This window comes from Pseudophryne corroboree, chromosome 12 (genome assembly GCF_028390025.1).
Source record: "Pseudophryne corroboree isolate aPseCor3 chromosome 12, aPseCor3.hap2, whole genome shotgun sequence".
Classification (NCBI taxonomy): domain Eukaryota; kingdom Metazoa; phylum Chordata; class Amphibia; order Anura; family Myobatrachidae; genus Pseudophryne; species Pseudophryne corroboree.
The window spans coordinates 117,936,898-117,959,373 of NC_086455.1; the positions used below are offsets into that span (position 1 = coordinate 117,936,898).

General features: G+C 45.3%; 1 protein-coding gene and 1 long non-coding RNA gene across 3 annotated transcripts in view; one reads left to right on the forward strand and one right to left on the reverse strand.

Annotated features, from left to right (window-relative positions):
• Positions 1 to 22,476, forward strand: part of LOC134980900 (uncharacterized) — a 122,720-nt gene that overhangs the window by 76,523 nt on the left and 23,721 nt on the right. The window lies entirely within an intron of this gene.
• LOC134980898 (transmembrane protein 151B) overlaps positions 15,432 to 22,476 on the reverse strand; it is a 29,839-nt gene continuing 22,794 nt past the window's right edge. For both annotated transcript variants that reach the window (XM_063947919.1, XM_063947920.1), the window contains exon 2: positions 15,432 to 17,214. In XM_063947919.1, the coding sequence (XP_063803989.1) occupies positions 15,781 to 17,181 (1,401 nt within the window). In that variant the 5' untranslated portion in view covers positions 17,182 to 17,214 and the 3' untranslated portion in view covers positions 15,432 to 15,780. The remainder of the gene's footprint in view (positions 17,215 to 22,476) is intronic.

Genomic DNA, 22,476 nt, shown 5'->3' on the forward strand with positions numbered 1-22,476 from the left:
AAACTAACATAGGAAAACAGAAGAGAAGTGTGTTAGAGATCACATTAGAGAGTTTTTGGGGACTTAAATTGTGTGAAATGGCTGTTATATGCATTTTTAAAAAAAATGCAAAAAAATGATAGAAAGCAAGTTTTTTTTAGCAAAATAGATGCTCTCATTAAATTTGGGGTACATGAAAATGGGTATAAGTATATATTTGGGTCATTTTAGGGTACTTTAAAAAAAATGTGGAAACAGACCGATTACTCCCATCTGCAAGCTTAAAAACACCTGTCCCACTCATAAAGCACCCCAATATACCTGTCCCATACCTTGAACCCCAATTTCCATCACTTTTTACTTTTTCACCCCAAAAATGACATGTCATTATTGGGCAATTAAAAATAATTAAAAACTTCAACGTGCCTAATTAGTCATTAAGGGGGGTGTCCCAGGAGTTCTGCACCATATCCAAACATTTTTACCTTAAAATAGTGGCTTTTCCCAACTTTTCACCTGCTTCAGAGTAGGTGAAGTGAAATTAGTGAAAAAATTATCACCGATAAATTTTCCCGGCAAATTAAATAGGCTGTAATTGCGTTTCGCAGGAAAAGTCCGGTTTTTCGCGCGAAAACTGGACTTTTCGCGCAAAAAGTCCGTTATCGCTGCTAATTGAATATACCCCATTGTCTTTTTTTTGTACTTATTGCCAGCACAGCACTGTATGCTAATAACATTGGGGGTAATTCCAAATTGATCGCAGCAGGACATTTTTTAGCAGTTGGGCAAAACCATGTGCACTGCAGGGGAGGCAGATATAACATGTGCAGAGAGAGTTAGATTTGGGTGTGGTGTGTTCAATCTGCAATCTAAATTGCAGTGTAAAAATAAAGCAGCCAGTATTTACTCTGCACAGAAACAAAATAACCCACCCAAATCTAACTCTCTCTGCACATGTTATATCTGCCTCCCCTGCAGTGCACATGGTGTTGCCCAGCTGCTAACAAAGGAGGTCATTCCGAGTTGTTCGCTCGCAAGCGGATTTTAGCAGATTTGCTCATGCTAAGCCGCCGCCTACTGGGAGTGAATCTTAGCATCTTAAAATTGCGAACGATGTATTCGCAATATTGCGATTACACACCTCGTTGCAGTTTCTGAGTAGCTCCAGACTTACTCGGCATCTGCGATCATTTCACTGCTTGTCGTTCCTGGTTTGACGTCACAAACACACCCAGCGTTCGCCCAGACACTCCTCCGTTTCTCCGGCCACTCCTGCGGTTTTTCCGGAAACGGTAGCGTTTTTTTCCCACACGCCCATAAAACGGCCTGTTTCCGCCCAGTAACACCCATTTCCTGTCAATCACATTACGATCGCCAGAACGATGAAAAAGCCGTGAGTAAAATTACTAAGTGCATAGCAAATTTACTTGGCGCAGTCGCAGTGCGAACATTGCGCATGCGCATTAAGCGGAAAATCGCTGCGATGCGAAGATTTTTACCGAGCGAACAACTCGGAATGAGGGCCAAAGATCCTGCTGCGATCAACTCAGAATTACCCCCATTGTCCAGAGACCAGGGCATGTTCATTACATGGTTCTGAGGATATCTGTCCCTGATGTGGACACGTAATAAACCTCCCATTTGACTTGGACCATTGAACCTAATATACTGGTAGGTTCTAGTAACATTCAAAAATATATATGTAAAAGACCTCTGACATTGTAATAACATTTGCTATGTAGCTGTGAGACACGTATAGTTTTCTGTTATTAGCCATTACAGCAGTCTTTCTTCCTTTCATTAACAAATACCGGATGCAGAATTTATTATTTTGTTCTACCCCTCTCTGCAATCCTACATAAGTGTGTTTTACAATGCAGCTCAGTCTTACCAATATAAAGTAGTAGCATGGTCTAAATTTAACAATATGCAAGACAACACTACTACACTGTGCAGCACCATTTTAGCAATATGCAATCCCGCTCCATCTGAAGTGTGTATACTGCATTCCATTCTAAGTTTCTAACAGGTACACAATGCGGCCTTAAGCGTTTTTATAATGCAAGTCATTAAACACTACACAGTACAGTGTGGTCCCATCTGTCCAGCCGTATAGTCTTGTCTGGTCAGAAACAATACAGCCTAATCTGAGGCATATACTGTACAATGCAGACCCATCCTACCAGCATGCAATGCAAACACATCCAACCAGCATGCAATGCAACCACATCCAACCAACCAGTATGCAATGCAGACCCATCTGACTAGTATGTAGTGCAGCACCAACTGCAGAATGCAGTGTAGCATTATCTGTCCAGTATGCAATGCAGATCCATCTGACTAGTATGCAGTGCAGCACCAACTGCAGAATGCAGTGTAGCATTATCTGTCCAGTATGCAATGCAGACCCATCGGACTAGTATGCAGTGCAGCACCAACTGCAGTATGCAGTGTAACATTATCTGAGCAGTGTGCAATGCAGCACCATCTGAGCAGTGTGCACTGCAGTCTGCAGCACCAAATAGTTTGTGACATTGACCCAGTGCATTATGGGAAAGGTCCTCACCACGAAGAGAATCTAGATACTATCAATGAAAAATACAGCACTATAAGCAATATCCAATGATAATGCACAAAGCAAACCTAAACCAAACCCATATTGTGCTGCTTACTATTTCTAGAGTATGTGTTGTCTCTTCTTTGTTCTTTTTTATTAGCTTCACTGCACAGATCTTGGATTAGTTCAAGGGATTATACTAAAGACTAAACTAAACCACATTTCACATTTCTTTTCTGTCACCTCCTTCTTTTTCCTCAAACTTCAACATGCATACTTTTGACTTTCATCAGCAGTTAATTTATATTTTTATTTTCGTACTCTGATATATCTTTATATATATAAATAGACAATGGAGGTTACATGTCCACTAAGCCTAATATACAACAAACTCATAGGAGCTCCCTGTCAGCAAGTGTGTAATATATCACTTACCATATAATACATGTGATATAGAGATAAACACTATCAAATAACATATTATTATATTTATATAAATTATTGTAAAAGATATTTGCATTAACAGTGAGTATTGATGTTATCTCTTTAGTGTTGTATAAAGTGCCCCTTGCTGGTAATTATTACTGACATTACAAGTCACTTTCTGTGGCCTTTATAAAAGCATTCTGGGTCATATGGAGATAAAATGTATTGGTGACTTAAAAAAATCCATCTGGTTTATAGTTGGGGGTACATTATGCCACATATCACTTACCTAGTATAAATTTACACCACATACATGAAGTTTAATGCTGTTTTATACACACACTCCAATTTAAGGCCACTTCCACTAATAAGATATAATGTTTCTGCATTGTGTGGAAAATATATGCATAAGATAAAGTTAATGCTCTTAAATGAAGTTGAAATGAACTTTGCATAAAATAATTATTACACGTACACCGTAGCACCTATACATATGCATTACAGATATCTCATGTTACTAACAGAGGTATGATATTGCTTCTTCAGAGCTTCCATACATGTCCGGAACAGATGACAAACGGGGGATTTCAAATGTTTGAAAAGTCGGTTGGGTGTCTGTTTTTTCCTGTCTTTTAGATAGGAAAAAACAGACACCCAACTGACTTTTCCAACAATTGAATATCCTCCATAGTGTACTCTTGGAGGCAATTTCATTAAGTCACGTTTTGTCAGAGGCTTTGAATATATGTCCATTATAGAGGTGCAAAGTAACGTTTAAGGATTATGAAATTAATAGGAAAAATATCAGGTTAAGAAAATCGGGCAGCTTGTGGGGAAGATTTTCATTAATAGTCATTGTATTTCCAAATGTATAAATCATACAGAATGACTAAGTTAATAAATAGAATCTACTTAATTCCCTGCACACTCCATAGGAATTGGCCATCTATAAATATTGTTGGACAATTTGTGGAAGGAAAGGAAATTGCCCATTAAGCTCTTGTGGGCAGAGGGTAACGATTTACTGTTTGACATGACAAATTCTAATTCACTCCTAAAATGGTATTACTCCATTTCCCTTAATATTTTATGATAGATAACAAGTACAGTATGTAGTATATAGTATGCACATTAAGTGCGCTGCAATTGCCCAGCACTGTAAAGATCAGCAGCCCAACACATATCTATCTCAGCTAAAGTACTTTGACATATTCAACTACTACCCTGATGAAGTGGCTCTTATTAAACGAAACGCTACAGAACTAGCTGATCAGCATTAGATAGGCAATTAGATTTGACCATCAATAACCTTACAAATAATGAAATCTTTGGCGGACTGATAGACTTATTTCCTACTTTTCTACAGCATATATCCTATGACATCTAACTGTTCCATATCAATAAGCATCCTCACTTTCTGAGCATGTTTATCACTGGACTTTTTTTGATATGATTAATGTTTTTCCCTGTTCACCTCTTTTCCTTCCTATTCCCTTTTTTTTCTTTCTGTTCCCTCTTTAACTTGAATAAATATATAAAAAGTTTAAAAGGAGATCAAACCACTGTTTTTTTTAAAAATGGGGTTTAAAGTAGAATCCTAATTGATTCTTTTTCTTGCCCAACAGTACATGGGACATGTATCATGTCTTTCAAAAATTCTTTATTTTTAGAAAAATCTCATTCTAATTGTATACAATGCAGGAGGCAGGTTCAGCTGGCATTCTAGCAGACAAGGTTCAGGGACTGCACCAGATCTCAGAGCAGGGCTGGGAATCAGTGAGACTCACTTTCCTGAAGTTCTGATGTTGCATCTAGCTTAGATAACCGACAGTAGCGGATCTTGCTATGGGCACACAGGATTTTTGCCCGGGGCTCCACCTTCCGGAGGGCGCCGCCACCATCCGGAGGACGCCATCGCCGTGGCAAGATCCGCTACTGGTGGTATCCCCCCGGTGCTGTGCTGTCACTGCTGTGCGGTGCGCGATGAAATCATCGTGCACCGCACAGCATTGTGGGACCGGCACATAGACACTAGTGGTCATAACTGTCCTCTAGTGTCTATGCTGTGCTATGGGAGAGATGTCAAGACGTCTCTCCCATAGATCCGAGGAGCTGCGCCAAAGGCCAGAGACGGAGGGCAGCAGCGGTCGGGAATCAGGGGATGGTGAGTATTAATTAATTAATTTGTAAGCGGTACTACTCTACTGGGGGCACAACTCTACAGGGGGCAATACTACTGGGGGCACAAATGGGGGCACAGCTCTACTGGGAGCACAAACGGGGCACTACTCTACTGGGGGCACAAACGGAGGCACAATTCTACAGGGTGCAAGTTTCTTTTTTTACCACGTGCAGTTGCACACAGGACCCTGTAGTAAATTTCAGGAACCAGCACGAGGGTAATTATTATTGTTTGTATGCCTCAAATAATTTATTAGCCATTGTGGAGCCATCTGTGGATATTATTTATGTTATCACACTGGGACGCCAGTGTTAAAATCAATTGACATTTTATTTAAAGAGAGCCTTCTTTCTATGTTTCAAAAATCCTTTATTCAGACACATTGGGGTAAATTTACTAAGATTCGTATTTTCCCGTTTCAGGTCAAAGTTCAATCACGAATGACATCGACAGTGTAAAATTGCAACTTTTTGAATTGATTACGTCTAATTTACTAAGCTGCCGTATTTAGCCTTTTCGGGTTTTCCGATGTCGATGTCATTCGTTTTTTTTTTATGTTTTTTACGGCAGTGATTAGCAAAACACTGCCGACTTTTTTACAATGAATCTCGGCCGGATCTGTGTGATCCGTGCTGGGGTTAATTTTTTTTTTTTTTTTCAATTAAACACTGTAAAATCCCCCCAAAAAATTGCGTGGGGTCCCCCCTCCTAAGCATAACCAGCCTCGGGCTCTTTGAGCCGATCCTGGTTGCAAAAATATGGGTAAAAAATTGACAGGGGTTCCCCCATATTTAAGCAACCAGCATCGGGCTCTGCGCCTGGTCCTGGTTCCAAAAAAACGGGGGACAAAAAGAGTAGGGGTCCCCCGTATTTTTAAAACCAGCACCGGGCTCCACTAGCTGGACAGATAATGCCACAGCCGGGGGTCACTTTTATATAGTGCCCTGCGGCCGTGGCATCAAAAATCCAACTAGTCACCCCTGGCCGGGGTACCCTGGGGGAGTGGGGACCCCTTCAATCAAGGGGTCCCCCCCCCAGCCACCCAAGGGCCAGGGGTGAAGCCCGAGGCTGTCCCCCCCCATCCAATGGGCTGCGGATGGGGGGGCTGATAGCCTTTTGTGATAATGAAAAGATATTGTTTTTAGTAGCAGTACTACAAGGCCCAGCAAGCCTCCCCCGCATGTTGGTACTTGGAGAACCACAAGTACCAGCATGCGGCGGAAAAACGGGCCCGCTGGTACCTGTAGTACTACTACTAAAAAAATACCCAAAAAAAAGACAAGACACACACACCGTGAAAGTAAAGATTTATTACATACATGCACACAAACATACATACATACTTACCTTATGTTCACACGAGGGTCTGTCCTCTTCTCCAGTAGAATCCAAGGGGTACCTGTTGAATAAATTCTACTCACCAGATCCCGGGTCCCAGGGTCCTCGGGGCAACCATTTGTAATCCAGGTACTTGAATAAAATAACAAAACGGAAAGCCGAGCCACGAACTGAAAGGGGCCCCATGTTTTCACATGGGACTCCTTTCCCCGAATGCCAGAAACCCACTCTGACTGATGTCTAAGTGGGTTTCTTCAGCCAATCAGGGAGCGCTACGTTGTAGCACCCTCCTGATCGGCTGTGTGCTCCTGTACTGTCTGACAGGCGGCACACGGCAGTGTTACAATGTAGCGCCTATGCGCTCCATTGTAACCAATGGTGGGAACTTTCTGCCCTGCGGTTGACCTAAAGTGACGTCACCGCTGAGCCCTTGGGTGGCTGGGGGGACGGACCCCTTGATTGAAGGGGTCCCCACTCCCCCAGGGTACCCCGGCCAGGGGTGACTAGTTGGATATTTGATGCCACGGCCGCAGGGCACTATATAAAAGTGACCCCCGGCTGTGGCATTATCTGTCCAGCTAGTGGAGCCCGGTGCTGGTTTTAAAAATACGGGGGACCCCTACTCTTTTTGTCCCCCGTATTTTTGGAACCAGGACCAGGCGCAGAGCCCGATGCTGGTTGCTTAAATATGGGGGAACCCCTGTCAATTTTTCCCCCATATTTCTGCAACCAGGATCGGCTCAAAGAGCCCGAGGCTGGTTATGCTTAGGAGGGGGGACCCCACGCAATTTTTTTTAATAAAATAACCACTTTCCCACCCCTTCCCACTGATATACATGCACGGATCTCATGGATCCCTGCATGCCTATACAATCACGGATTAAAAAAGCAGGTCTGTTATTTTTTTAGCACTTTTTTACGAGTTGTAATTTTTCACGGCAGTGTTTTTTTTTTTTTTGCTTTGCACTTCTTAGTAAATTACCGAGATTCATACTTAAACAGCCGCGTTTTGACCGATGGTGTATTCATTTGTATTTTTTTTGTTGGACTTCCATAAAATTACGAATGCCCTCATCACTGCCGTGATTATTACTTAGTAAATTACGGAGATGACACTTTGATGAAAAAACGGCATCTCGGTCAAAATCGGGACCTTAGTAAATTTACCCCATTGTATGTTGCCTTAACCAGCACGTTCTCAGAGACAGATACAGTGTCTCTATCTATTGTGCATGTAAGAGGTTGGAACCTCTGATCTTTTTAATTGCTACATATATTAACTGTTTGTTTGTTTGTTTTGTGTGTCTTTGTCAAACATTAACATTTTGATATGATAAAATAATCTTTTTCTAAAAGTTGAGTTTCATTGAGTAATTATTCTCCTTGCTAAACTTCACTTAATCAATGAATTAATTAATTTAAAGTGATCTCTGGAGCGCAGAGCAATCCTCTTTTTTGTTCATTATTTAATCTATATTTCAGCCTAGCCAGCTGTTTTGCTCAGCAGCTCCATCACCTACGGTTTCTCTTATCAAATTTTGATAAACCATTTATTGGTAAAGTTATTATTATATATAGCGCCAGGTTCATACAGTTTGAGATTATTCTCCAACCGTATTTGTATATCTACAGGGTGCATAGCTAACCATGCCCCTTTATGAAGCCACGCCCGTATTTTCGCCCGAGGCGCCACAAGGGCTAGAACTGGCCCTGATAACAGATTGAATAGGGAGCCAGGGTGAGGAGTATAGCTTCTATTTAACCATATACTAGCTGCAACTGATAAAAGATTGATTATAAATATTGAAATATTTATCACAAAAATGCACTTTCCAATTGGACCCATCAGAACTAGTGGACAAAGTCTGTGCCTGATTTTCCCATTTATCCAGCAGCTGCCTGCATGGAAAAGAAAAAAAATCTATTCTTTAGCGTTACTAATTTTAGTACAAATTACGGCAGTAGGGAATAAATGGGAAATTAGTGCAAGAGTGTAAATAGGTCATTATGAAATGGACGGATATGCATTTACATACATGCTTTAAAAGTACAGCATTGCCATTAATTATGTGGATGGCAGGCCGCAGGAGAAGTTTATAAATATTGTGTTGCAGACACATAGCAGCTTGAAGAGAATACTAATTGGTCACTGATGAGTAGGCCCAGGATTTTTAGGATCAAAAAACCTAAAATTTGTTGTTGTTTTTTCAATCCATGTTTTAGGATTTTATAGGTTTTAAAAATTTCAGTTTAAGAATTTATACGTTGTATGAAAATTAAACAAAACCATGCAACATATCATTATGTTTGAAACACTGTGCCTTTATTACAGATGTGTCCTGCTACCATACCTCCCAACTGTTCCTTGGTCCTGCTGCTAGCGGGTGGTAGTCATGTGACCGCCGGTCGGCTGACCGACAGTCACATGACCTCCTCCGTGAGCCCGACGGCTCACTATCCCGATGGTCGGCATGCCGACCAACAGGGACTATTTCTACTCGTGGGTGTCCACGACACCCATAGAGTGGGAATAGAACCCGTGGCGACCACAGGTCGCCACCGAGCCCGCAGCGTGGCGAGCGCAGCGAGCCCGCAAGGGGCTTGCTGCACTCGCCCCTCCCCGCCGGGATACCGGCGTCGGTATGCTGCCGGGATCCCAGCGTCGGTAAGATGACCGGCGGTCAGGAGACCGCCGGTCACCCGTACTACACCCCTGCTTGCTGCTACCATACCTCCCAACTGTCCCTTGGTCCTGCTGCTAGCTGCTACCATACCTCTCAACTGTTCCTTGGTCCTGCTGCTAGCTGCTACCATACCTCCCAACTGTCCCTTGGTCCTGCTGCTAGCTGCTACCATACCTCCCAACTGTCCCTTGATCCTGCTGCTACCATACCTTCCTACTGTCCCTTGGTCCTGCTGCCAGCTGCTACCATACCTCCCAACTGTCCCTTGGTCCTGCTGCTAGCTGCTACCATACATCCCAACCGTCCCTTGGTCCTGCTGCTAGCTGCTACCATACCTCCCAACTGTCCCTTGGTCCTGCCGCTAGCTGCTACCATACCTCCCAACTGTCTCATGGCCCTGCTGCTAGCTGCTACCATACCTCCCAACTGTCCCTTGGTCCTGCTGCTAGTTGCTACCATACCTCCCAACTGTCCCTTGGTCCTGCTGCTAGCTGCTACCATACCTCTCAACTGTTCCTTGGTCCTGCTGCTAGCTGCTACCATACCTCCCAACTGTCCCTTGGTCCTGCTGCTAGCTGCTACCATACCTCCCAACTGTCCCTTGGTCCTGCTGCTAGCTGCTACCATACCTCTCAACTGTTCCTTGGTCCTGCTGCTAGCTGCTACCATACCTCCCAACTGTCCCTTGGTCCTGCTGCTAGCTGCTACCATACCTCCCAACTGTCCCTTGGTCCTGCCGCTAGCTGCTACCATACCTCCCAACTGTCTCATGGCCCTGCTGCTAGCTGCTACCATACCTCCCAACTGTCCCTTGGTCCTGCTGCTAGTTGCTACCATACCTCCCAACTGTCCCTTGATCCTGCTGCTACCATACCTTCCTACTGTCCCTTGGTCCTGCTGCAAGCTGCTACCACACCTCCCAACTGTCCCTTGGTCCTGCTGCTACCATACATCCCAACTGTCCCTTGGTCCTGCTGCTAGCTGCTACCATACCTCCCAACTGTCCCTTGGTCCTGCCGCTAGCTGCTACCATACCTCCCAACTGTCTCATGGCCCTGCTGCTAGCTGCTACCATACCTCCCAACTGTCCCTTGGTCCTGCTGCTAGTTGCTACCATACCTCCCAACTGTCCCTTGGTCCTGCTGCTAGCTGCTACCATACCTCCCAACTGTTCCTTGGTCCTGCTGCTAGCTGCTACCACAGCTCCCAACTGTCCCTTGGTCCTGCTGCTAGTTGCTACCATACCTCTCAACTGTCCCTTGGTCCTGCTGCTAGCTGCTACCATACCTGTAGTATTTACTATTAAAATAGGTGTTTGGATAGGCAGACACTTTAATATAAATAACTTATTGTTTTTTTTTTTTAACTGTTCCTTAATATTGACAAGTCATCTCCTATATAATAGCCCTATTCTGTGACCTTGTGATTCATTTGCTAACGCTGGGCGGAGTCACAACAGTGGGCGGAGTTATTCAAATGAGTCACAGAGATCTGGCCAAATCTACAGGAGACTAGGAGCAGAAGCAGATAGCATGGACATTGGGCATGTCACAGACAGGGCTGCATACCTCCCAGCTTTCTGCAGGAGCTTTCTCCAGGCAGAAGGAGGGAAACACTCGGCGAAAAGGGGGCGTGGCTTCACGGGAGGGTCACCGTTTTCGTCAGTGAGGGGGCATGCCCAGCGCTCTGTGAGCTGCTGGCATGCCCCCAGGGGCTGATTATGAGTCCGGGGGGCCCAGGGCACTTGAGACAGGGGAGCCCTATCTCATTGCTGTGCCTGCTGGGGGTTGGGGGCGTGGCCTAATCGCGGACCTCGCGGTCACGCCCCCTTATGCAAATTCCGATTTTTGTTTTTATTTTTTTTATGGGGTTTTGGCCCCTCAGCTAGGGCTAAATCCAGAGGAGGTGGTCGCTCCCCCCTACACACCCGCACAGGGAGAAGAAAGCAGGGAGACTGCTGCCTCCCTGCAACACCACAGACCTGCCAATATGCAGCAGCGTGTGCTGACTGTAGCACAATGCTGCCACTGTTGCTGGCAGGACGGGGGGGGGGGGAGCTTCTGAGCTGGGACAGAGCTACTCCAGCCGGGGGGGCCTCTAAAACTGTGGGGCCAACGGTACGTATCCCCCGCCCCCCCCCCTTAATCCGGCTCTGCTGCTGGAACCCCCCCATTAATCCGTACCCCCTGATGCCCCCTCTCCCTCTGTCTCCACTATTCACCGCTGCTCTGCTAAGCAGAACAGCGAGTACAGGAGCTTTCCAACTGCCCCCCCCCCCCACCGCAGGACACTGCGACCCGCGGGTGGGACAGCGGGACAGACCCCAAAAAATGGGACTGTCCCGCGAAAATCGGGACATTTGGGAGGTATGGGGGTGTGTGAGGGGTATGTCATACAGACAGACGGGCACCGGCTCACTGTGTGCTTGACCCCCCACATCGGCGTACTCAGCAGGGTCTCTCTGGTGCGGAGGAGCGTCACTTTCTGACACACTCCACGCTTCTTAGCTGCAGTTTAGTGAGGCACCTGCCGCTGTGCAGGTTCCATACTGCCTCTGTTATCTCCAGCCCCGGCAACCCCACCGCTAGCTGCAGCGCTGCCACCCGCAGTGGAGTGCGCCCAGCTCATTCACACACTTTAGCTGGCGGGTAGCGCTGCAGAAATCCGAGCTGCTTGCAGGCTCTGACCCACTCCTCCCTCCAGCCGCAGCGTCTCCTGGGAGCTAACCAGTCACTCCCAGTCTCCCCTTACCACAGTGCCCGGAAGCCGTGAGGTCCGCGCCACGTGCATGCTATGACCCCCTCCTCCCTCCAGCCGCAGCATCTCCTGGGGGCTAACCAGTCATTTCCAGTCTCACCTTACCACAGTGCCCGGCAGCTGCGCGAGGTCTGCGGTGTGTGACTGAGGAGGGGGGGGAGGGATGCGGACTGGCAGAGAAAGCGGGACTCCAGCCTGAGAGAGTCAGCCATGCCAAGTCTCCAGCAGCAGCAGATCCCAACAGGTTGGAATGGAACAGCAGCAGCCAGCAGCAGTGACTCCGGTAAGACACATCTGTCTGTCACCACTGTTTTGTCCCTAATACCAATCTCTCCCGTGCCCTGTGTTCTGTCATGTCCCTGGCCTTGCCCTGCCACCCTTATCCTGGCCCTGTCACCCTTATGCTGGCCCTGTTACCCCTATCCTGGCCCTGTCACCCCTGTGCTTGCCCTGTGAACCCTATACTGGCCCCGTCACCCCTGTCCTGGTCCTGCCGCCCCTACCCTGGCCCTGTCACCCCTATCCTGTCCCTATCATTTCTGTCCTGGCCCCGTCACCCCTGTCCTGGCCCCGTCACCCCTATCCTGGCACCGTCACCCCTGTCCTGGCCCCGTCAACCCTGTACTGACCCTGTCACCCCTGTCCTGGCCCTGTTACTGCATACCCTCCAACTACCTTTTATGGCATGTACAGTACCCGCAGCGCCTCCAGACCTCTCCCCAATGCACCACACCTCCGCACCTTCCCCTCCACCACATGCGGCACTCCACCCCTCCCCCACATGCTGTGCCTCCAGACCCCCTACACCACCCGTGGCTCCCACTCCTCCACCCCTTCACTACCCACAGCACCTCCAGGCCCCTTCCACCATTCACCCCCCTTATACGTCTCCCCCCACACCTGCCCCCCTCCACCCGCAGCATCTGCAGACACCCTCCTCCATCAGCGGTCCCCCCCTCACCCACCCCTCCCCCACCAATGGCACCCCTGCACCTGCCCCTCCACCACCTGCAGCACCTCCGGACCTCCTTTCCCATCCGCCGCAACACCCGTACCTGCCCCTACCCTACCCATGGTGCCTGCGGTCCCCTACCCAACCCCCGCACACCCGTCCCTTCCCATCCCACAGCACCTCCGGAACCCTTCACCCATCCACAACATCCCCACACCTGCCCCTCTCCCACCCGTGGCACCCCTGCCCCTCCCCCACCTGCGGTGCCTCCGGACCCCTCCCCCATCTGCATCCCCCACTCCTCTGCCCCTCCCCCACGCGCAGCACCTGCCGAACCTTCCCCATCCGGGCCCCTCCCCCACTTCTGCCTCCCCTCCACCCGCAGCATCTACAGACACCATCCGCAGTCCCCCCCGCACCCGCTACATTCTGTACATCGTGCCCTGCAGGTGCTGTTCACGCCGTCGCAAGGGGCTGCGCCTCCTTCACCATCGCACGCCCTTTCATTGTGCAATATTTAACCACTAACAAAGGAATGCAGGTAATACTCCATATAATACAAATATTAAACCCCAGAAAGGCATGCAAGGGTTAAGGGGGCGTAGCCCCTTGCGACGGTGTGAAGAGCGCCCGTAGGGCGCGATGAAGCACCTAGTTTATTATATAATAGGTGAACATTTTTAACCTCAGTTATTTAAGTAAATATAAATTATTCCAAAAGGACCAGTAATACAACACCTAAATCATTCATCTGATCATGATAGACATATTTGTGGAGATTTGGCCCAAGATACTGTTACATAGTGTTAACTGAACTTTTAGACAAGAGGATACAAGTTCTGATTACTCTCAACTTTCAAAAGAGAACATTCAGGGCAAAATAGAGCATGTCCTCAATCCACACGGCAGTGCTCCCATTTATTTCTAAGTATTGTAGGTAATGGCTTGGGGTTTGGTTGATGCTCTTGTTTTATCCACATTATTAATATACGGTATATAAGGATACAAGAAGGACATTGCAGGGCGCTGGTTCTGTCTGCTTCTGTAGGACTTCTTATATAAGGTTATTTTACAGAAACATTTTAAATCTTATCAATCAAAGTCTTTCCAAATGCAGCCCCTACTTAGCCTTTTGTATACACTGCAGTAAACTATCCCAATACAAAATGTAATTGTGACTTACGGGGTACCCAAGTGGATGTTTTTATGATTTACTGCACATCTGTACAATATATTTGTAATCATTTATTACTTTACATTTTTTATTGGATTGGAATCCGCAAGTATTTCCTGTTTTTTTCTCTCCCACCTATTAGAAGATTGCATTAGTGTAGCATACAGTAGTGCTGGTTTTGTTTTATATTATAGCTACAGTGTAACTGGCGAGACTGCCAGGCCTGGATGTATAACATTGTCAAATAGTCTTGTGTTATGTATTGTGACATCAAAAAAATCTTATTGATTTCTTTATATTAATGTCTTTTTTACACTGTTTTGGAGAAAGTTTGGGCTATGGAGCATTGTGGCAATTGATGAGTGGCCTAGGGAGGCTAAAAATCTAGGCCCAGGTTTTCAAAGTGCAGGCAGTTTTCGTATACGGTATACCATAATAAGATAGACAACAGCCTATTGGGTAAATTTACTAAAGCTTCTAAAAGTGAAAAGAAGTGATGTTGCCTATAGCAACCAATCAAAATCTCTCTATCATTTCTGTATTGCATCCTAGGAAATTATAGAGAGGTAATCTGAGCCACATCATATACTTTTCTACAGTATGGTTCGCCAAAGGTTGTTTAGTGAGTTAGTTTATCCACAGAAAATCGTTAACTTGGAATACCTATTTTCCTGAAATTTGAACATCAATTAACAGAATTAGTAAACATAGTATATTGGAAATATCTCACTGTATGTAGGACACTGAATAACACTTGTTGTGGATCCTATTGACCACTTGTTGCAGGTTTATATCTCAAAAATGATAAAGCAGTCTTTAATTACATGGGCCCTCATTCCGAGTTGTTCGCTTGCAAGCTGCTTTTAGCAGCTTTGCACACGCTAAGCCGCCGCCTACTGGGAGTGAATCTTAGCTTATCAAAATTGCGAACAAAAGATTAGCAGAATTGCGAATAGACACTTCTTAGCAGTTTCTGAGTAGCTCCACACTTACTCGGCATCTGCGATCAGTTCAGTCAGTTTCGTTCCTGGTTTGACGTCACAAACACTCCCAGCGTTCGCCCAGACACTCCCCCGTTTCTTCAGACACTCCCGCGTTTTTCCCAGAAACGGCAGCGTATTTTCACACACTCCCATAAAACGGCCAGTTTCCGCCCAGAAACACCCACTTCCTGTCAATCACATTACGATCACCAGAACGAAGAAAAAACCTCGTAATGCCGTGAGTAAAAAACTTAACTGCATGGCAAATTTACTTGGCGCAGTCGCACTGCGGACATTGCGCATGCGCATTAGCGACTAATCGCTCCATTGCGAAAAAAAATTACAGAGCGAACAACTCGGAATGACCCCCATGGTGTTTTACCTGAACCCTTACATCCATTAATTCCTAAAAAACATTTATTGCATTTTGTTATTTTAGAGGCTAAACATGAATGAAGCAAACCACCGTCTTGTATAGTGCATTATGTTCTTTTTACACATAGAACATGTAAAGGTATCCAGGACATTCAGTTGTCAGCTCCGGAAAACTTTGGTGAGGCGCAGATCTGTGTCTTATTTTCTCGGTTTATCCCTTCTTGGAATTAATAATGTTGCTTCCTTATGTTTTTCTTTTTATGGGTGCCTAACACTCTGTGTCATTGAGTATGTGTACTGTACTACCTTTTATTCGGCGCTCCCTCCAGTGGCATACAGTGTAACTGCACCACTAGCATCATGGGACATTCTATCACAATGAGGTCTCCACGCAGGAGGAGCGGTGTATACAGAAGTTCCTGTTTCGGCAGCCTTCCTGGCGATGTACTATAAGCACAGGAAAAAAGCGGGCATCGTGGTATGTGGGAGGGTTTTCATTAATAGCTAGCTGGCTAGAATAGGAACAGCATCTGTCATCCTGGCACACACGCTCTGCCAGGCTACTACTGCGGCTCCTCCAGAGACCTGTCCTGTGGGATCCATGCAGCTGGCAGAGGGAGAATCTGCTCGTACTAAGGGAGAGGTGCGATGGCCCAGCGCTACAGCTGTGCATGGCATGGCGGGAGAAGATAGAAGAACTGCTCGATGCCCTGTTGCAGCCTTCACAGCCACGCAAAACTGTGCTATACCCACAAGCAGAGTAGCCATTGCATAGTGATGCATCTGTTAAGTCCATCAGCACTGCCTCTGAATAGCTGGGAATTAGCTGGCGGTTGGTACAAATATGCCATTCCAGTTCTGTGCTGTCAAAGGTGCTGACACGTGGCATTCTGAATCGGTATATGGGTTCCTCTGCCACTCCTGAAGCCCTATACTCCATCCCCAGCAGTTTCTCAACATGATAATGAACGTGGGCAGTCTGATATTCAATGAAAACCCGTAGTGGCCATGACAGCATTAGCAAGGAAGCTGCCCAAAAAGCATAGTGAGAAACATACCATGGAAGCCGTTCTAGGTTCCCATATGCAATTACTAACTCCTTGAAATCCACATTTTTCAGCTGCATTCCTTCCCTTGCCTCCATATAGTCATCCAGACCTTCAATCTCGGTGAAGAAGTGAGCACGCTGGGTGAGATAGGAGTTCTCTGACTCTAGATTGGCAAAGCTGAAGCACTTGGTGAACTTTAATTTTGTGGCAGGGTGGCGATCCAGGTCCAACAAATCTTTGGAAATGTCTTTTATGCCACAATGAGAGTATTCAAACTCTGCTTCAGCCACGTGAGTGTTAACTCGCTCATGGTAGACCTGGGTAGTTGTATAGGCATCACCATGACGATAGCGAGTGACTTGTCTAGTGCGTCTGACAAAGTGGTAACTAATGGCCTTCCACCAGATGCATGGCGTAGCTTGGCGCATACGCTGTATCTGATCATAAACACTGCCAACATCGGCCTTATGCTGAAGTTCACTTTTAGCATGGCAGTGCCAACATTCTACCAGGTAGACCACATAGAGCATTGCTAGAAAGGCCAGGGGAATGTAGACATAACCGTCTGAACAAGGACTACCATGGTAGATCATGGACCTGCCCTTAAGAGAGCTGTCAAAGCTGAGTTTGGTAACACTTGTAGCCTGGCACCAGGTGACGGAACAAAGACATACAAACATGAGGATAGAGAGGAGAAGACATTTCCAATGAGACTCCCGACACATAGACGCACTCAAGGACTGCTTCTCTGGACGTTGCTAAGGGAAGCCAAAGAAAGAAAAAGCCAAGTGAGAATATGACTGGACAGCATATATAAACAGTACAACATATAAACAGAAGCTACAGAACAGTTTAATGAACAATCAAGAGTGTGAGAATTTTCTGGTATATTAAATGTAACAATAAACCAATTATTTGATCCATATTTTAACATACCCTAGTTCTTCTCTTACATGACTTACATGGAAATTTAATGTACTTACAGTAAAAATGGGTTTGACATATCCAGAAAACGGTCATTTATTAGTTTGTACTCCTGAAATATTAAATATTACTCTAAAAATACATTGCTTTATCTTTTTGACTGCCTTCTGAAAGTTTCAGCCAAATTCATACCATCCTAAAGAGTTCTTTTCTTTTCTTGTGGCCTTGGATTTGAAACAAAATTGGTCTGTGTAAAGATCTGAATACAATGCACAAAGCAGTAGCCAAGAGCTACATAAATAAACAAGTCTGCCTTGTAGAAGATGATGGTGATAAAAATATAATCTACTATATTTAGTAGAAAAAACTACAGGATGCAGTGGCGGAGGAATGGGTTTGTTGGGTCGAACCTATTTAGGTTGACATTCAGGTCGACCACTATTGGTCGACAGGCACTAGGTCGACACCTGGAAAATGTTGACATGTTCATCAGGTCGCTGCGAAAAAGGTCGACATAGAAAAAGGACGACATGAGTTTGTTTATTTTTGGTATAATTTTCTTTGTAAAGTGACCGGGAACCCCAATTAGTGCACCGTGTTCCCTCGCATGGCGAGCAAACTTCGGGCAGGTTACTATTCTCAATCGTAGTCCACTTGGATCATAAAGTATGAAAAAGTGAAAAAGATTTTTTTTTTAATTGTGAAAAACACATGTCGACCTATTCATGTGTCGACATTTGCCATGTCGACCTAATACTCATGTCCACCTTTTCCAGGTGTCGACCTAAGTGAGGTTGACTTAAGGATATTATCCCAGTGGCGGAAGTGCCGCCGCTGCATGAGGTGCAGCAGCTTTACGCTCAGGGGGAGGGTGGGGCCTGGCAATATTAGTCCAGCCTCCCAAGGACCCGCTTTGCTTTCAGAAAAACGATGTGGGGGATTTTTCTGAGCATGCTCTAGAGTACACATCGTGAAGCACAAACAGCACATTGCTGCGTAAGCAACAAATACGTGCATGCTTAAAATTGGAAATATATAAGTTCAAATAGAACTAACAGTGCTTAAAAGCCGGATATGGTATTTATAAGAATCACATTTATTATAATGTTATACAATTCAATTATTTATTTATTTTTTTTGGGGGGGGGGGGGGGGGGGATTTACTGGGGATGCTATATTTTTTTTTTGGGTGTAGTATGTTATGCCAGCGGTCGGTATCCTGACCACTGGCATGCCGGCATCTTGGCGAGCGCAAATGAGCCCCTTGCACGCACAGTGGCGCGCTATGAGTATCATGCTATTTATTCTCCCTCCAGGGGGGGTCGTGGAACCCCAAGAGGGAGAATAGTTGTCGGTATACCGGGTGTCGGGATTCCGACGCCGGTATACTGAGCGCTGGGATCCCAACAGCCGGCATACTGAATACCACCCTTGGACATCAATAGGAGACCAATCCACATCTTTGCAAACCGGGGACAACATTGCTACTGCTATCCTTAACAGAAAATGACAATTGCTTCAATCAGGACCATGCTGTGAGTCTTGTAATCGGATAACTTTATATGCATCCCAGTTAAAGAACTTTTTTAAATATTTTATGAATTTTCGGCAAAATAGTGCTAATGTGCTCCTAATTTTTCCATGGTATGCATGCATATATATTGTAATTTTATATTGTTCCATTGCAATGGTAATTTTTTTTTGAATTTTATAACATCATAATAAATGTGATTCTTATAAATACCATATCCGGCTGTTAAGCGCTGTTAGTCCTATTTTAAGTTATATATTTCTTGTGTGGGACTAACCAGCCCTTTAGCAGCTGCTTTTGGTGTAAGCAACTCCTCCAAGCGCCAAATATTTTACCTTGGTAATATTCATCTATGCTTAAAATTGAACCCTGCACTGAGATCCACAGGAGGGTAGCAATACACTTTAGCAAGACCTGGAGAAAGTGAATCCAAATATAAAATATAAACAAATGGTCAATAGGTAACTCTTGTCTTATTCCGTTATAAAATATAGAGTCATCACGAGTAGCCAATAAGCCATGCTTACAATGTTGTCAAAGGACCACATTAACACCTGCAAAGGTCCACCTATCTATCTAAAAGCATCACAATGATCTTTTAAAGGCTAGAATTAAACTGTTGATACGAATTCTGCTGGTAACATAGGGGGTCATTCCGAGTTGTTCTCTCGCTATCAGTTTTTAGCAGCCATGCAAACGCTATGCTGCCGCCCACTGGGAGTGTATTTTAGCTTAGCAGAAGTGCAAACGAAAGGGTTGCAGAGCAGCTACAAAGTATTTTTGTGCAGTTTATGAGTAGCTCAAAACCTACTCAGCGCTTGCGATCACTTCAGACTATTCAGTTCCTGTTTTGACGTCACAAACACACCCTGCGTTCGCCCAGCCACTCCTGCGTTTTTCCTGCCACGCCTGTGTTTTTTCGAACACTCCCTGAAACGGTCACTTGCAGTGCGACTGAAAAGCTTCGCTAGGCCCTGTGTGAAACTACATCGGCCGTTGTAATAGTACGTCGCGCGTGCACATTGCGCCGCATACACATGCGCAGAAGTGCCTTTTTTTGCCTCATCCACGCACAGCGAACGAATGCAGCTAGCGATCAACTCGGAATGACCCCCATAGTATGCTAGCAATCAAAGTATATTTGGATTAATAATAGTGCTGTGATTCAAGCTACAGTATCTCAGGTTGCTTAAATAGCCATAACTTTATTCCCCATATATATACTGTATACTTTTGTTCATTGTAATCATGATAGAGAACATTCTTTTATATATTGTTTAATTAACATTAACATAATTGAAATGTGAAATTAACATTAACATCATTAAATAGCATAACTTCAATATCCTGGGCCTAGCACCACATTCCACTTAATCTACAGCAGTTAAAGAGGAAAATAATGGTATCTGGTTGATCGGTCGACAGTTAAAAGATTGACAAGCAGTAGGTCCAGAGGTGCTTTAAGAGAGGAGGGAATAGGAAAAAACTGGGGGGGGGGGGGGGGGGGGGGGGGGGGTGTTCCGGTAGCCAGGAAACCCCCTCCTCTTGGCAAGTGGCTGAAATGATGACAACAATAGCAATGGTATATAACAGAATTACTAGAGCTGCCACCACATCATGCAGGTTAAGGGACATGACCAGTGGCAACAGCTTCTTCTACCAAGTTGCGGTGTTTGGATCTGAGTCCTCAATCAGTGCACCAGACGAGACAGTAGCTAACAGGAAGAAGAGACAGGAGCCTTAGAATGAGGTGGGAGAAGGTGTGTTTAGAAAGTGCAGTACTCTGCATCTATAGTTTTAAATATTAATACTGTTTTCCATACAGTATGCAGTGTATAAAAAAGGAGATTTATGGTAGACTTACATTGGTTAAATCTCTTTCTTCGCGGTACACTGGGTTCCACAGGGAATAATTTGGGGTGTAGAGATGGATCTTGATCCAGAGGCACCAACAGACTAAAGCTTTAGACTGTCCCAGAATGCATTGCGGGGCCTCCTCTATAACCCCACCTCCAGGCACTGTGAGCTCAGTTTAGTTAACCATTCCAATGCAGAACCAGGTAAAAGAGAAGGCAGATGTTAGTCACATAAAACCACATTCTCACGACAGGAGACGGGACTAGCGACTAATGCCATACAAACCTAAAGAAGCTAAGTGCATCAGTGTGGGCGCACTGTGGAACCCAGTGTACCTCACAGAAAGAGATTTAACTATGGTAAGTCTACCATAAATCTCCTTTTCTGTAGCGGGGTACACTGTGTTCCACAGGGAACACATCTGGGATGTCCTAAAGCAGTTCCTCAAGGGAGGGGACACACCTTAGTGGGTATGAGAACCCGGCGTCCAAAGGAAGCATCCTGGGAGGCGGAAGTATCAAAGGCATAGAACCTAATAAACGTGTTTATTTATTTATTAACAGTTTCTTATATAGCGCAGCAAATTCCATTGCGCTTTACAACTAGGCACAATTAGAAGACAAAACTGGGTTAAAACAACAGTCATAGAGGTAGGAGGGCCCTGCTCGCAAGCTTACAATCTATGGGGAAATAGGCATTGATGCACAAGAATAGGTGCTATCTATTGCATAGTTGTCCATCAGATTGTAAAGGTTCTTGGTGGGCTGAATGATATCAGATCACAGCAGTAATAAACCAGGGTCAGAAGGAAAGGAGACTGAAGAAAGAAAATATGTGAGGATAAGTGTGGACTGTACTGTGGGAATATAATTGGATAGGAAAGCTATGAAGGTAATGTGAGCGGTTCTGGAATTTGATAAGCTTGCCTGAATAGGTGAGTTTTCAGGGAACGCTTGAAGGTTTGAAGACTAGAAGAGAGTCTTATTGTACGTGCTAGGGCATTCTACAGAGTGGGTGCAGCCTGAAGAAAGTCCTGTAATCGTGCATGGGATCAAGTAATGAGTGTGGATGAGAGACGTAGATCTTGTGAAGAGCGAAGGGGCCGGGTTGGGAGATATTTTGAGATAAGCAAAGAAATGTATGTTGGTGTAGTATGGTTAAAAGCCTTGTGTGTAAGTAACAGTATTTTATATTGAATACGGTAGAATACAGGTAGCCAATGGAGGGACTGACAAAGTGGGTCTGCAGACGATTAATGTCTAGCGAGGAATATTAGCCTCGCAGCTGCATTCAGAATGGATTGTAATAGTAAGAGTCTCTTCTTAGTATGACCAGTAAGAAGACTATTGCAATAATCAATGCGGGAGATAATGAGAGCATGGATTAGGGTTTTAGCAGCGTCTTGTGTAAGGTATGATCATATTTTGGATATGTTTCTTAGATGCAGAGCCGGCCTTAGCTATAGGCAGGCTAGGCATTTGCCTAGGGCATTCAAGCATGTCTAGGGGCATCCAAGCATGTCCCTGCAGTATCTCATGCTGAGAGGGACAGTCCGCAAACTAACTGTTACTTTCCAAATGTATTCAATCAGTACTTGTATACACTGCTGTTTACATTTGTAAAAAAAAATGCACACTGTGCCTTAAACTTCCTCCGACATGCTTGAATGCCCCTGACTTGTGAGACCTCAGACAGACAGCAGAAGCCC